This window comes from Mustela nivalis, assembly GCF_964662115.1.
Source record: "Mustela nivalis genome assembly, chromosome: 7".
NCBI lineage: Eukaryota > Metazoa > Chordata > Mammalia > Carnivora > Mustelidae > Mustela > Mustela nivalis.
This window is the reverse complement of record NC_139026.1, coordinates 68,230,396-68,246,089: the sequence shown is the minus strand read 5'-3', so window position 1 is coordinate 68,246,089 and position 15,694 is coordinate 68,230,396. Positions and strand designations below refer to the sequence as shown.

General features: G+C 36.2%; 1 protein-coding gene across 1 annotated transcript in view; it reads left to right on the top strand.

Moving 5' to 3' along the window:
* LOC309868534 (small ribosomal subunit protein mS35-like) overlaps positions 1 to 15,694 on the top strand; it is a 46,893-nt gene that overhangs the window by 22,343 nt on the left and 8,856 nt on the right. The window contains exon 5 of the mRNA XM_082738454.1: positions 3,014 to 3,123. Within this exon, the coding sequence (XP_082594580.1) occupies positions 3,014 to 3,123 (110 nt within the window). The remainder of the gene's footprint in view (positions 1 to 3,013; positions 3,124 to 15,694) is intronic.

The following is a 15,694-nucleotide window of genomic DNA, read 5'->3' as shown; positions in this document are numbered from 1 at the left end:
AATCCCATGCAGTCTTCTTGCCCAGTGCAGAGCCCAGTGTGGGGCTTGATCTCACAACCCCAAGATCATGACCAAAATCAAGAGTCAGATATTTAACCAGGTGTCGCCTGGCATGATTTAAAGTAATATTGTGAAGCCAGTCAAATAGTATAAAGTACTATATTAAGAGATATTCGAGGCCACTGGGTGGCTCAGTGGTTAAAGCCTTTGCCTTCGGCTTAGGTCATGATCTCAAGGTCCTGGGATCGGGTCCCGCATCGGGCTCTCTGCTCAGTGGGGAGCTTGCTTCCCCCCTCCCTCTGCCTGCTTCTCTGCCTACTTGTGATCTCTCTCACTCTGTCAAATAAATAAATAAAATCTTTAAAAAAAAAAAGATACTCAAATTTTTAAATTCAGAGAAAGAAAGATGGTATCATATTTTTCTTGATAGTCATAAAGGTAGTGCTGAATTAAAAACAATATTTGTGTAGGACTTTTCTTTAAAAATGGCTTTCTTCTATTTATTCTCATTTATTCCTGACAAAAATCCTGTGAGTACTTTGTTTTGTAAATGAGGAAACAGTAAGATCAAGTGATTTAAGGTCACTTAGCAAATAAAGTTGCAAATCTAGAAATCAAACCCAGGTCTTGTCTTTTGTATATAACTATAGTTCTTTAACTGACGTACTATGCTTCTAAATAGAGAAGGTACTTCACACAATTAGGTTTATTTCTCAATTTATGTAACTCTTAAATATGGGCATTTGAAAGTATATACATAAAACCATGATCTCCTATGATTTGAAATGTCAGTGTTGTTTTGGGGGATAATGTTAATACAGTATTGATGCTTTAAAATGTAGCAAAAGAAAAGTCCAAGCATTCTTTGGAATTTTGGAAAAAGAATGGTAATGATTGCTGCTCAATTTCAGAGTCAGACTGTTCATCTAGTTTAATGACTACAATTTTGCAGTGCCTTTGAGTGCTAGCAGGTGGCGTGAGTGTACCACATGGCTCTAAAATATTTGGAGTTTCTGGCATAAACGCTGTATAATTTTTGAACATTCAAAGTGTTAATGTGAATGTTAGTTTTAAAGCAGTTACAATAATCAGCATTGGTGCCATTTTTTTTTTTTACTACTTCTTACATAAAAAGCTAGAACACTTAAATTTTTTAAATTGTAAATTTTTAAATTTATTGTTGAAAATGATTACATTGAAGGGAGTTTTAAAAGGAAAAAAATCATTCCATTCTCTTATTCTAACGTAAAAACTATTCTTTGTACTGTATCTGTATGCATGCATATGTACAAGTATGTTAATAATTAGGGGTACATTCATTTCACTATTTCCTTTTAAGTAATTCTTATCGTTAATAATCAGAATTATATTTCTTATACCTCAAGCTGATAAACTGGTTGTTGATACGTATTCTTTCCAGGGGACTGTGGTAATTTGCACTGCCTGCACATAGGACCATTCTGTTAGGTTGATATTTAATAGTCAATGTTTTTCCTGCATTTATTCTTTAAAAGTATATTTTTATTTATTTATTTCCTATATTTTCTTAGTTCAAATAAAAATTCACAGTGCTTAAAAAAAACATGTATCCTTTCTTTTTTTCATTAATGTGTTCATTCAACAAATACATGTCATATGTTCTTTAAGTGCTAGGCCATCACCAAAAATGGGACTGATACCGTTCTTACCCTGGAGAGTTTGCAGGCTAGTGGGAAAAATGGAAAAATAAATAAGCTCTTCTGCTATAAAGGCTTGAGGGAAGTGCAGGGTTATTGAAGCTAACGAGAAGTAGATGTGATTGTAAAATCTTATTGAGCCTTTTTTTCTCTTCATATAGTTATGGATTTTTCTTATTCTTAATGCCGTCCATGGAAAAACAGTGTGTGGCTTACCTTACTTAACTGTATTCTAATATCTAACCTATTTTTCTATGTCAAGTCTAGTTTTCTTTTAGATACCTTCAATCCATGCCATAATTCTCTCCAAATTAAAAACTGTTCATGTAGTCCAGTGTTTCCCAAAATATGTTTTAAGGAAGACTAATTCCATGAACTGTCCCTTGAAAAATAGAATATGAGGTCAGATAAATCTGGAAATTGTTACATAAGAACCCTGCGTCTTGAAATTTCAGAATGCTCATTAGCATATTACCACTTCTAAGAAGTCCTTCTATAAAGAACCCAGTTTAACTCTGTATTATCTGAATATATTCAACAAAAATAGCCTTTTTAGAGACATAATTCTTTTTTTTTTAATATTTTATTTATTTATTTAACAGCCAGAGAACACAAGTAGGCAGAGAGGCAGGCAGAGAGAGAGGAGGAAGCAGGCTCCCTGCTGAGCAGAGAGCCCGATGTGGGGCTCGATCCCAGGACCCTGGGATCATGACCTGAGCAGAAGGCAGAGGCTTTAACCCACTGAGCCACCCAGGGGCCCCGAGAAATAATTCTACTTAACAGCCTCTGGGACTAGTATTAACATTTTGAGAAATGTTGAGCTGAATTTTAAATGTCTTGATCCTTCATGAATGCTCTATACCATCTTCCATGAGATACCTGTACCTTTTAAAATAAATACCCCTAAGCAAGTTGCAATGATAAAAGTCTCATAATTGCATGGTGGAAATATCTTAAAGCATTTTTGTTTTATCCCAGTATTCTTATATTCCAGCTTTACTAATACTAATTGAGTGTAATTCTTAGTGCTACTCATAAGCTGTAATATCATTTATTTAAGAGACTTATTGGTTTTAACAGGAAAGGTGCTAATGCCCAGAACTTTCAACTCAAAACAGTTTCCTCCTCCTCCTTTTTTTTTTCCCCCATGAGTAAGATCAGGCTTCATAATGCATGCCGTTTGCTAACTCTACATAGACAACAGTACAGGTTGCAAAAGTTTCTTTTTGGTTAGTTTAACATTAAATGATATTGATACTGGGTTTTGGGGTTTTCTTTTCACTAAACAAAGTATCTGAAATAATTCTTTTCAAATAACTTTTTCTTGTATTTTTAAGGTTAAACTTTCCAGTTTGAATTTAGATGATCATGCAAAGAAGAAACTCATTAAACTTGTGGGAGAGCGATGCTGCAAGACTACAGATGTACTTACCATCAAAACAGACAGGTAAAGAAAAGTTCAGCCAATTGGTCATTGTGTTGTTTTTATTGGTCATTGTGTTGTTTTATTATCTTCCAGTCTTCTGGCAGTCCTTTCCTTAAGAAATGACATTGAAAATCAGGGTATACATAAACAATGAATTCTGGTACACTGAAAAGAAATTAAAACAATAAAAAAAAATCGGGGTAGCCTTATACATCAACATAAACTAACGTATTAGGTCAGTGAAGTTGTCCCATTCATGTGTTTATTTATTTTATTTTTTTCTTAAAGATTTTATTTATTTGACAGAGAGAGACACAGTGAGAGAGGGAACACAAGCAGGGGGAGTGGAAGAGGGAGAAGCAGGCTTCCCACCAAGTAGGGAGCCCGATGCAGGGCTCCATCCTAGGACCCTGGGATCATCACCTGAGCCAAAGGCAAACACTTAAGAACTGAGCCACCCAGCCACCTACATTTCATGTGTTTAATATCTTCACACTAGTCTACTGTTGCTGTCCTCTTTATGGACATGGAGAGGCTTGCCTAACTGCCTAGTTAAATTATTATTGTTATTTTTCAGTCTGGATTCTAATATATCCATGTGAATAAGACTCAGGGAAGATGTTAGAAGAGAACAAAAGTGTGATTTGCAAGTGATTAAAGTTTAAACTGATTTTTACAAAGTCAAAGATCTTTCAGTTCAAAATTTAAATGATTAAATACAGAGATTTAATTTACCCAGGCAATTTTGTAAATAAGAATTTTAGTGAATTTGCTTCATAAAAACAGTATTAAATTTACCTCATATGAATTTATAAATTGTGTTATTTGAGGTGAAGAAGGGTTATTGGTATGTTTTTACAAAAGGGTTATTTTATTTCTGTTTCTGGAAGGCGGGGAAGGGTAGAAGGAAAGGGGGAGAGAGAGAATCTTAAACAGGCTCCATGCCCACCACGGAGCCCAACACGGGGCATGATCTTGTGACCCCAAGATCGTGACCTGAGCAAAATCAAGAGTCAGACACTTAACGGACTGAGCCCCCAGGAGCCCCAGGATTATTTTATTTTTATCTTACCATATTTGGCTGTTTCTGAATTATGTCAAAATATAAAGACCTGCCTTTAAAGAAAAGCAAGTGGGCAGATATCTTCTCTCCCTTCCCATTCTAGTTTCAAAGCTCTTGGAAGTCATTTAAGTTTTATGTCCTCATTCTTTTTTTTTTTTTTTTAAAGATTTTATTTATTTATTTGACAGAGATCACAAGTAGGCAGAGAGGCAGGCAGAGAGAGAGAGAGAGGGAAGCAGGCTCCCTGCTGAGCAGAGAGCCCGATGTGGGGCTCGATCCCAGGACCCTGAGATCATGACCTGAGCCGAAGGCAGCGGCTTAACCCACTGAGCCACCCAGGCGCCCCTATGTCCTCCTTCTTAATGGTGAGAAGAAGTAGTATGGCATATATAAATGAAGGCAATAATGAGGGGTGGAAAAAACTTGGGAACCCTGGTTTTAGAGTATTATAGTATGGGGGAAAATAGATTTGAGATATATTAGTAATATTCTTTTTTACTGTCTTTAGAAAATGTAAAATAAGGTTGAGTTTTTAGTTTGTGCAGCTTAAAAAATTACTTTTAAAGTGTTGCTCTTTGAAATTCTGTAAGTATCTGACAGAGTTTTTCCCTAAGTTTTCCAGTGTTGGTGGGTGTGGGTGTGTGTTTATGGTAGCAACTATTTAGAGAACTATTAAACCTAAATATGTAGAATAAGCAGAGTACTGTTAAAGTCACTTGTCATGTGATGGTTTTGTTTTTTTTTTTTTAAGATTTTATTTATTTAATTGACAGAAAGAGGGAGAGAGTGAGTCCAAGCAGGGGGAGCAGCAGGCAGAGGGAGAAGCAGGCTCCCCACTGAGCAGAGTCCAACATGGGACTCCATCCCAGGACCCTGGGATCATGACCTGAGCCAAAGACAGATGCTTAACTTACTGAGCCACCGATATGCTCCTGTCAAATGATGATTTTATTTTATATTTAAAGAAATTGGAATTAATAATTTCTAAAAGCTTAATTTGTTATCTCAAATTTATATAGAAGTTTTATCTAGTATTAGGTCATTAATTCTATTTTAAATACAACAACTTCAGTATAGCATTGAATAATATAGCTTATTTTTTTTTAAAACTTGGCTCTGGAGAAATCAAGATGAACGTTTTGATTAGCCACTGTCTTTAGTCTATCTCTATTTTTAAAATGAACTCAGTAGATACACTCACACTGTCCAGCAGACTCTTAGCCCCAAGATTGTGAAGGGCACTTGGATTGGACACAGTCATATTAAAAATAGTGTAAAACTATTATCAGATACAAATAACTCCCATTAGTGATGAAAACAAAGAGAAATAAAAGGTAGGATATTCCCTGAATATAGAGAATACCTGAATATAAGTTATCCTTTGTATTTATTGTTTGTATATTTTGCAAATTATTTTATGTACTGAATTTTTAAAATTTTGACTTCTTCTCTCTCTTTCTCTTACAGGTGCCCTTTCAAGAGACAGAATTATGATTATGCACTCTATCTGCTAACAGTTTTATACCATGAGTCTTGGGTAAGTGATTGTGTGTGAATGTTTAATAATTTTGTCAGGATAATTTAGATGGTGTTAACATTTCAAAACAGTCTGTGACAGTTAGTCGGTTGAGGATTTAATGAACCACTAAACTACAGATGAAATGTTATAAATAATTTCTACTGACATTGAAATTGAGGACCTTGAAATAGATTATGCAGTCCATCTCAGTTCCATCTTACAGAAATCAGATGACCAAATACTAAATGCCTTTAAAATTCAGAGTTTCTGTCTTCGTTTAGAAGATCTGAATTTTTTTTTTCTTTTGTTTGACTTTGGCTGAAAGTTATCAAAGTTATAGAAGGGAGTTCATCTGTATAACTCAAGAATTTAGAATGCATCCTGCTGTTCAAATAAACTTCATAACAAAGCCCCAAAACTTTATAGAAAGGTATTTTAAATATTTATTAAAATTTTTAGTTAACACATAGCCTTTTGTGTGAACATTTCACTAGTTTACATCAGGGACAATTAAGGGCAATTATTTATTTAATTTTAGTATTAAAAATAGTCTTGTGTCTGAGTGTTTTGAGATTTAATACAGGCATACACATTTATTTATAAGGAAGTTTTTGCTTGAGCATCAACTTACTAATTTAAAGTTGGTATCTAATAGTTTGGGTAACTCAAAGTTTTAAATATTATTTTTAAAAATTAAAATAATTTAAAATATGCATAAATTAATTTTTTTGCAGCTTGCCTAACAGACATGGGACTCAGTAGTATTTTCTATTAGGAACATATGAAGGAATGGAGATAGGAGAGTGTCACTCTCTTTAGATGTTTGAAGGACTTCATATTAAAGAAAGGTTAGATTTGTTTTTCATGACTTTTAGGTATTACAACAAGGTAAAAGCAATAGAGAAACAGACTTTGTCACTGAGTACAAACTTTCTAAGAGAGTCCTCTAAAGATGGAGTGTGCTACTTTTAATTGGTAGAGAACATTCCATCCTTTGGCTACTTAATGGAGATATGGTGGTGAAAGGATCACTCTCTGTGGATAGATAGTTGGATTAGATGCCCTTGGGAATCTCCTGCCATCCCTGAGTTGTTGTAATTGAGTAAACACATGCAACCATTCTCCAGACTGCTCACAGCATTCTCTTCATAATAACAGTAAAACTGTAGCACAAGAGCTTAAGTGGAAAATAAAAGAAAAGGAAATTTTGTTGCCAGGTTACTAAAGAACAAAAAGTAGCTGGTAGCTTTTCTCTTCTGAGGTATTCTAATTATCATACTTTATCCAGATTTTCTAGTTCCTGGCTTCAGGAGCAACATCATAATAGCAGTTAATCTCTCTTTCCTGTCAGTTGATTTTATAAATGCCTTTGGCTTAATGTAATTAAGTTCTCTTTTGAACCAGCAACATGGTTGAATTAGCTATAGCTCTATGGCTGATCCTGAAAGAGTTAATACCAAACAATAAAAACTGACCAGTTTTGAGTCTCTTTTGCCAGCAGCCTGGAAATTGAATTTGCCCCAAAGGAAATGACAGGCATAAATAAATTCAGTGAAAGTTGACTTACTGGATTCTTTCTGTGGTTCCATGACATAGAATCCAAACAAGTTTGTATTCTGGATTCACACAAGTAGCCTTTGATCTTTAATGCTAATTACTTTGATGCCAGAATAAGTGGCCACATACATCTGTCCTAAACAGATATAATTAAATAATTTCTGTATTAAACTTGGCTCTTAATCCTTTCTAAATAAGTACCATCAATGAAGAAGCTTTAAGAGAATGCAGATGAGCCGTGAAATTTTGCAGAGCTGGTGGAACAGAATTTTTATTGAATTGAAGTTCTTTTTTCCTTCTCTTTCCTTCCTTTCTGGAATTCAGACTTGAAATTGATGTTACCAAACTGGTATTTAATCAAATATTTAGAGAACCCCCTTTTAATCCATTTCTTTTTAACTAGTTTCGGAGTCTTTAATACCTAAAAGTAAGCTGCTCTTAATTTTCTGGCTTTTTAACCTTTTTGTGGAGGTTACCTCTAAGTGTTGAGGGGAAAGTAGTTGATTTTATGTAGCACACAGTTCGGAAACTTCTATGACAACGTGTTCATCTAGACTTGAGGATAAAGAAATTTACTACTGTATGCTATTCAAACAGTTTAACTTTGGAAGTATCAAAGTAAATGTTGAAAAGCATAGATTTCACATACCGTAGACTTCAAGCAGTGAGTTAAAGAATGGTTATGGCAGTGCTAGGAGGTGATGAGACATGCTTTAGACCATTTATCCTTCCGCAGTTCAAAGAAGGAAAGAGAGTTGTAGAAATTTGTTTCAGTCTTTCAGTATGACATGTTGTTAGCATAGGAGTGAATTAACTTTTATCCTTTGGAACCTGATTGACCTGGATTTGAATTCCATTACTTCCTATGTAGCTTTGGCCAGCTATTTGGCCTCCTAGGTTCACTTTTCTTCTAAGTGTTTTCGGGTAGAATTTGCATGAAATGTCTGGCAGGTAGCAGGCTCTCAGTAAATGGTGGCTATTAACATTATTGTTAATACTAAAAGGAAGAAAGATTTGTCTTTGGATTTCAAATTAATTTATTCCCATTTAACTTGACAGAGACTTTATATAGGTAATCAGATCTGTACCCTGTTGTATTTGAATTTTTAGAACAGGTATCCTTCTCAGCATTCTGACATGCTGATAATAACAAAACTTCCTAGATTTTAACTTCGTGCCATGATATTCTTTAAAGCTTCCACAAGTAATTTGGTTAAGAAATGATCAGATGAAACATTTTGTAAAATGATTTGCACAAAAGATAGACACTGGGGGAAGAAAAAAAACACTTACTTTATAGAGATCTGAAATCAAATTCCAAGGATTCTTGAATAATTTGATATTTAATTACTAATAGTTCCTTTTTTAAATTTGAATTTTCAACTGTCTTATGTGGATTCCATGATAGTCTTATTGCTAGTCAAAAATACATCTAGCTTTATACTAAATTGGTTCTGGAAAGGCACATAACAAACTTCTGAGTCGGGTAATTTCAGACTCAGAGTTCATTTTTTTTTTTTTAAGATTTTATTTATTTATTTAACAGAGAAAGATCACAAGCAGGCAGAGAGACAGGCAGAGAGAGAGAGAGGAGGAAGCAGGCTTCCCACTGAGCAGAGAGCCCAATGTGGGGCTCGACCCCAGGACCCTGGGATCATGACCTGAGCCGAAGGCAGAGGCTTTAACCCGCTGAGCCACCCAGGCGCCCCTCAGAGTTCATTTTTGAAGTAAAGAGTTCATGTCAAAGTAAGAAGTTCAGGGGCAGTGGGGTGGCTCAATTGGTTAAGCATCTCTTTTCAGCTCAGGTCATGATCCCAGGATCCTGGGATTGAGCCCCATGTTAGGCTCCCTGCTCTGTGGAGATCCTGCTTCTCCCTTTCTCTCTATCTCAAATAATAAAATCGTTAAAAAAAAAAAGTTCATTTTTAAAGCAGACCTTATCGCAGACGTATCTGATAATGAAGAGTCCTTTTGCAGCTCCATCATCACCATTTAATGTTTGGTCTGTGAGTTCCTTATGATGTGTGGAATACATGGAATGCACGTATATTTCCAGGTGATAGTAAAGAACTCTTTTTTTTTTTTTTTAAAGATTTTATTTATTAATTTGACAGAGAGAAATCACAAGTAGATGGAGAGGCAGCCAGAAAGAGAGAGGGAAGCAGGCTCCCTGCTGTGCAGAGAGCCCGATGCGGGACTCGATCACAGGACCCTGAGATCATGACCTGAGCCGAAGGCAGTGGCTTAACCCACTGAACCACCCAGGCGCCCCAGTAAAGAACTCTTGAATGATGTTTGTAATGTTGTGTACTCTTTCCTGCATTCAGCAGTAATTTTGTCTTGTGTACCATGTACAGTGCTAGGTATTGCTCATACTATGAAAGTGAAAGAGCTCTGCCTTTAGGTACCTTTATTTCTGGAGAGAATCAGTAAGTTATAACGTAGTCTGTTTCACTCAGTAACGGAGGTAGGAACACGGTGTTGTGAGAGCCACTGATGAGTATTAATTCTCCCTGGAAGCTTCACAAGAACTGGTGACTGGTTTTGGAAGATAAATAGGAAGATGCAGTAGAGCAGTGGGTGAAGGACTCTGGCCTTGTGGATGTAGAGAGCCGGCGGAAGTTGGGTGTGGCCGGGGTGTAAGGCTGATAGGGCAGAGGTAAGGAGTTGAGACCAGGAAAACAAGTCAGAGCCAGGTTGTGAACAGGTTGTATGGCTTATTTACAGAGTGTAAAATTGTATCCAGAGGGCAAAATTGAGCTGAGGTAGCATTTTACTAGTTGTTTAAGAAAGTACCCCTTTCACTTTTTTAATGTTTATGAAATAGTAAACCATCCGTATAGCAAATGTCAGGTGTGCTTTCATTAAAATGAACTGTTTATTGATTGATGGGGTAAAAGTTTACTGGTTGCCTATTACTTGCTTGGTGTTGTTGCATATGGGGTTTAATATATAAGGAGGAAGACTTTGTCTTTTCCATTGAGGAACACTAGTAGAAACAAGGTTTAGTAGTAAATATTACAAAAGTGTTGTTATATAGTTTACGATGTTGTATAGGTTACTATTTAATTTTTAATTTTTTCTACTTATTGTATATCCTTCAACACTTCAGTTGATACCTGCTTTGAGCCTATTTTTTATGATATAATTGATGTATAATATTATATTTGTTTCAGGTGGTAAAGTGTAATGCTTCCATAACATATGTTATGAAATGATCACATTATGTCTAGTTAACATTCATCCACTCATCACTGCATATAGTTACAAATGTTTTTTTCTTGTGATGAGAACTTTTGAAATTTACTCTTAGTAACTTTCAAATATGCAGTACAGTATTATTAACTGTAGTCACCATGGTGTACATGACATCCCCATGATTTGCTTTCTAACTGGAAGTTTGTACCTATTAACCATCTTCACTCACTTTGCTCAACCCTAGCTTCTAGCAGCCACCAATTTGTTCTGTTGCTATACGTTGAGGTGTTTTAGATTCCACACATAAATAAGATCATATGTTATATATCTTTCTCTGACTTTTTTTCACTTAGCTTAATGCCTTCAAGAGCCATTCATGTTGTCACAGATGGTAGGAGTTCCTTTTTTTGGCTGAATAATAGTCCATAGTGTATATGTATGTATGCTTGCATACATACACACTTAACTCTTTATCGGTTTATCCATCATTGGACACAGAGATTGTTTCCATGTCTTGGCTATTGTAAATAATGTTGCAGTGAACTTGAGGGTGCAGGTATTTTTTCAAGTTAATGTTCCTTTTCTTTGGATGTATACCCAGAAGTGGAGTTGCTTGATCTTGTGATAGTTATATTTTTAATTTCTTGAGGAACTTCTGTACTGTTTTCCACAGTGGCTGTACCAATTTACATTCCCACCAGCAGTTTTCTCCCTATCTTTATCAATACTTGTTATTTCTTGTCTTTTTGAGAATAACCATTGTAACCGGTGTGAAGTGTTCTTTCATTGTCTTTCATTGTCCTTTTGATTTGCATTTCACTGGTGACTGATGTGGAACATCTTTTCATGTGTCTTTTAGGCCATCTGTATGTCTTTGGAAAAGTGGGTATTTAGATCTTCTCATTCTCAAATTGTTTTTCTGCTTGAGTTGTTATGAGTTCTTCATATATTTTGGATATTAATTCAACAGATGAATTTGAGCCTTTTATTCTTTGCGTAACTCCTATCTCACATAAATAGCAAGTTATACTGTCTCATCTATATTGGTTCATAGGGCCCTTGACCACAGACAGTTGTGCCATGTATGACTGGAAACAGTTGACTGTTTCCCATGTGTGTTTTTGTTATTCCATGTATGTTTTGTCTTTCTGACTGATCATAAGGTCCTCATTAGCATATATCCAACCTTACTGTATTTTGTTCTTCATAGTATCTAGGTCAGTGCTATATAAGAACACTGAATGTTTAATAATAGTTGTCCATTCTTTTAGATTTCCATAGACCTTTTTTTTTTTTTAAAGATTTTATTTATTTATTTGACAGGCAGAGATCACAAGTAGGCAGAGAGGCAGGCAGAGAGAGAGAGGAAGAAGCAGGCTCCCTGCGGAGCAGAGAACCCAATGCAGGGCTTGATCCCAGGACCCTGGGATCATGACCTGAGCCGAAGGCAGAGGCTTTAACCCACTGAGCCATCCAGGTGCCGATTTCCATAGCCTTTTGAAGTAGAAGTCTTCAAAAGTAAGGTGACAAAGTATCAAACTTCCTTTTTAGTAAAAACGTAGCATACTTGTTAGATCTTAGCAATGATTAGCTTACTGTTCTAGCTTAATGATCTATTGATAAAATTGTTAATAATCAGCAATCATAATTGTGCCCAGTTTATAAAAAATATCTTTGCAACAGTTTGAGATACTTAATTTTCATGGGTGTATGATTTATGTGTAGATTAGGTTTGCTTTTCATTTGATTATGTTTTCTCAAATATTTACAAAGTATTCTTAATTCCTTATTGTTTTGGAAGTTTTCCACAAACATTTGCTTCTATGAGTTTATTTCCTGATGCTAATTTATATTTGACTATGGTAGTATCCTCTGTATTATAGAAAAATAATGGCTGCTGTAACAGGGTACATCTTTTCAATGTGAAATGTATTTATGCATAAACTTCTGAGTAATCTAATTATGCATAAACTAATATTACAGTGTTTATTAAAGAAAAAAATAACTAAATACATTAATTGGATTCCCATGATGAGTCTGAGCATTTGTAGTAGAGCAGTAACAATAAAGAGTGCTTACTTGCTACCTTTTCCTTGATTCCAGGCAAATAGCACATCTGGCCTTTATTTAATTTATTTTTATTTTTGTTATTGTTATTGTTATTTTTAGAGAGGGAGTAGAGAGGAGAGAAAGAATCTTTTTTTTTTTCTTTTTCTTTTTTATAAACATATAATGTATTTTTATCCCCAGGGGTACAGGTCTGTGAATCGCCAGGTTTACACACTTCACAGCACTCACCATAGCACATACCCTCCCCAATGTCCATAACCCCACCCCCCTTTCGGAAACCCCCTCCCCCCAGCAACCTTCAGTTTGTTTTGTGAGATTAAGAGTCACTTATGGTTTGCCTCCCTCCCAATCCCATCTTGTTTCATTCATTCTAGGAAAGAAAGAATCTTAAGCAGGCTCCAAATCTAGCACCCAGCCAGATGTGGGGCTTGGTAGCACAGTCCTGAGATCATGACCTGAGCCAAAATCAAGAGTTCGACACTTAACTGACTGAGCCACCTAGGCTCCCCTTGGCTTTCGTTTTAAAAGAAATTTTTAGTCTTGCTCCAGGAGTCACCTGTGTCTCTTTCTTTTTTACCTTTGCTTTCCAAATGATCACCCTGGATAAAAATAAAAAGGAAACCAAAAAGGGGATGAGGAGTGAGAGAGGAGCTCCATTTTTTTTTTTTTTAAGATTTTATTTATTTATTTGACATAGAGAAATAGTGAGGGATGAGCATGATGAGCAGGGGAGAGAGGGAGAAGCAGTTTCCCGCTGAGCAGGGAGCCGCATGCCGGTCTCCATACGAGGATCCTGGGATCATGACTTGAGCCGTAGGCAGACGCTTATCTGATTGAGCTGCCCAGGTGCTCTGAGGAGCTCCATTTTTAAAAAGTGCTTTAAAATGGTGTCTTTTTTCTGAACACAATAGTGTTTAGTGTGTCCATCCATTTTAAATTAGTACTGACGTTGAAGATCAGGAATCAGATTTATCTGTTACAACCTCTTCATGATATAAATTGAGAAATCAAGATTTAGAGAGATACATAGTTTTTCTCAAGTTTACAGAGTTTGTTGGCTGAGGGACTCGAGACTTGAACTGCAGCTTCAAAGTTCATATTCTTCCCATGGTATCATATTTAGTGTTATTCAACTTTGACTTCCATTAAAACAGACTATTAAATAAGAGATGAAATCTTGGGACGCCTGGGTGGCTCAGTTGGTTACGCAGCTGCCTTCGGCTCAGGTCATGATCCCAGCGTCCTGGGATCGAGTCCCGCATCGGGCTCCTTGCTCGGCAGGGAGCCTGCTTCTCCCTCTGCCTCTGCCTGCCATTCTGTCCGCCTGTACTCGCTCTCTCTCCCTCTCTCTCTGACAAATAAATAAAATCTTTAAAAAAAAAATTAAAAAAAAAAATAAGAGATGAAATCAAATCTGCACTTTAGCTGCTAGCTTACTATGTTCTCAAACTGAACAATTGACAGTTGAAAATTTATTTCCAGGGCACCTGGGTGGCTCAGTTGGTTAAGCTTCTGGCTTCAGCTCAGGTCATGATCCCAGTGTCCTGGGATGGAAAGCCCTCTATTAGGCGCCCTGCTCAGGGGCGAGCCTACCTTTCCTCTCCCTTGGCCTCTCCCCCTGCTTGTGCTCTTTCTCTCAAATAAATAAAATCTTTTTAAAAAAAGAAAAAAGAAAGAAAATTTATCCCCCTAACCTGTTTTCAGGTAGGGGTTGCATTAGACTCACCTGGGAAGCTTTTTTTAAATGACGGATCCATGAACTCTACATAATTAACATCTCTAGTGGTGAAACTCAGGAAGGTTTCATTTTAAAGTCTCCACAGAGGAGTCTGATATAAGTTCTGATTGTGAATAATTTCCCCAATCTTTGAGTCTTCTTAATAAAGAAACTACACAGAAGGCTGGTATATCTCTTTTAAGATGGTTTTTGTATATGTGTCTAGTATCAGTTAGTTGAGTGACCGCCTTCAGCTCAGGTCATGATCCTGGAGTCCCAGGATTGAGTCCCGCATTGGGCTCCCAGCTCCACAGGGAGTCCGCTTCTTCCTCTGACCATCTACCCTCTCATGCTCTCTCTTACTTGCTCTCTCTCTCAAATAAATAAATAAGATCATTAAAAAAAAAAAAGAAGAAGGGCAAAAAAATTTGTCCATGATACAGACTTTTTTGACTTGATGTGTTAGGCAATAGGCAGCTGTTCTGTATTCTTGGATGATGGCACAATTAAGGTGACACTTCTCTTTGCTGTCAGGGAAAACATCATATTACATCCTTTAAAAATATTTTCTCTTCCTGTTGCCTACTGCTACCACTCTGAGTCTTCATCATCTTTTAACTATAATAGCCTTATTGATTTTCCCATCCCGTCTATCTGCTGGATTTCTGTTAAAGTAATTGTTTCTAAAAAGCAAATCTGTTGTGTCATATTGCTTTATAAAGTCCTTCAGTGAGTGGTTCCCTATTACCCAGGATAAAATCTAACCTACATAGCCTGTCCACAACAGTTTGCCACCTCATTACCAGTTCTCAGGAAATATAAGCTATGTATTCTGTATCTCAGCCGTAATGAACATAATGTGTTCTTTTATAACTTTACATATGCTGTTCTTTCTGCTTATGATTTTTTTTTCAAATTGATCAGCCTTGCCGATTCATATGAATCTTTTAATACACTTCAGATGTAGCCCGTCCTAGAAGTTATCAGTGTATCCTTTCCTCCTCCTCCTGTTAGCATTCTTCTTATTGCTTCTATGGTAATTGTCTGACTGACCCTGTTAGACTGTGAGATTACTGAGGAGAAGGACGTATCTTTCATTTATTGTTGCATTCCCAACCCCGAGTACAATGTCTGACAAAATAGCATTCAGTAAATTTTTAAAAAACCAATCTGAATTAAATCGAGTTCCTTGACATACTCAGTTAAACATTTGGCCATGGTAACTGAAAGAATTGGCAGTAGTCTTTCTTTTTTTAAAAAATCCACTATGGATATTTACCTCTTCTTATTTTTTATGATTTTCAAATAACTTGAATTTTCTTCTAATGCTTAAACTGTTTTTTCCTCATGTAGCACAATGCCTTACTTATAATCATGAGAAGTGGAATATTACTGTGATTCATGTTCTAGGCAAAGGGAGCTGTAATTAAGATGGTAAAAGGTGACAACTTTGTGTGTTCAGTGGAAC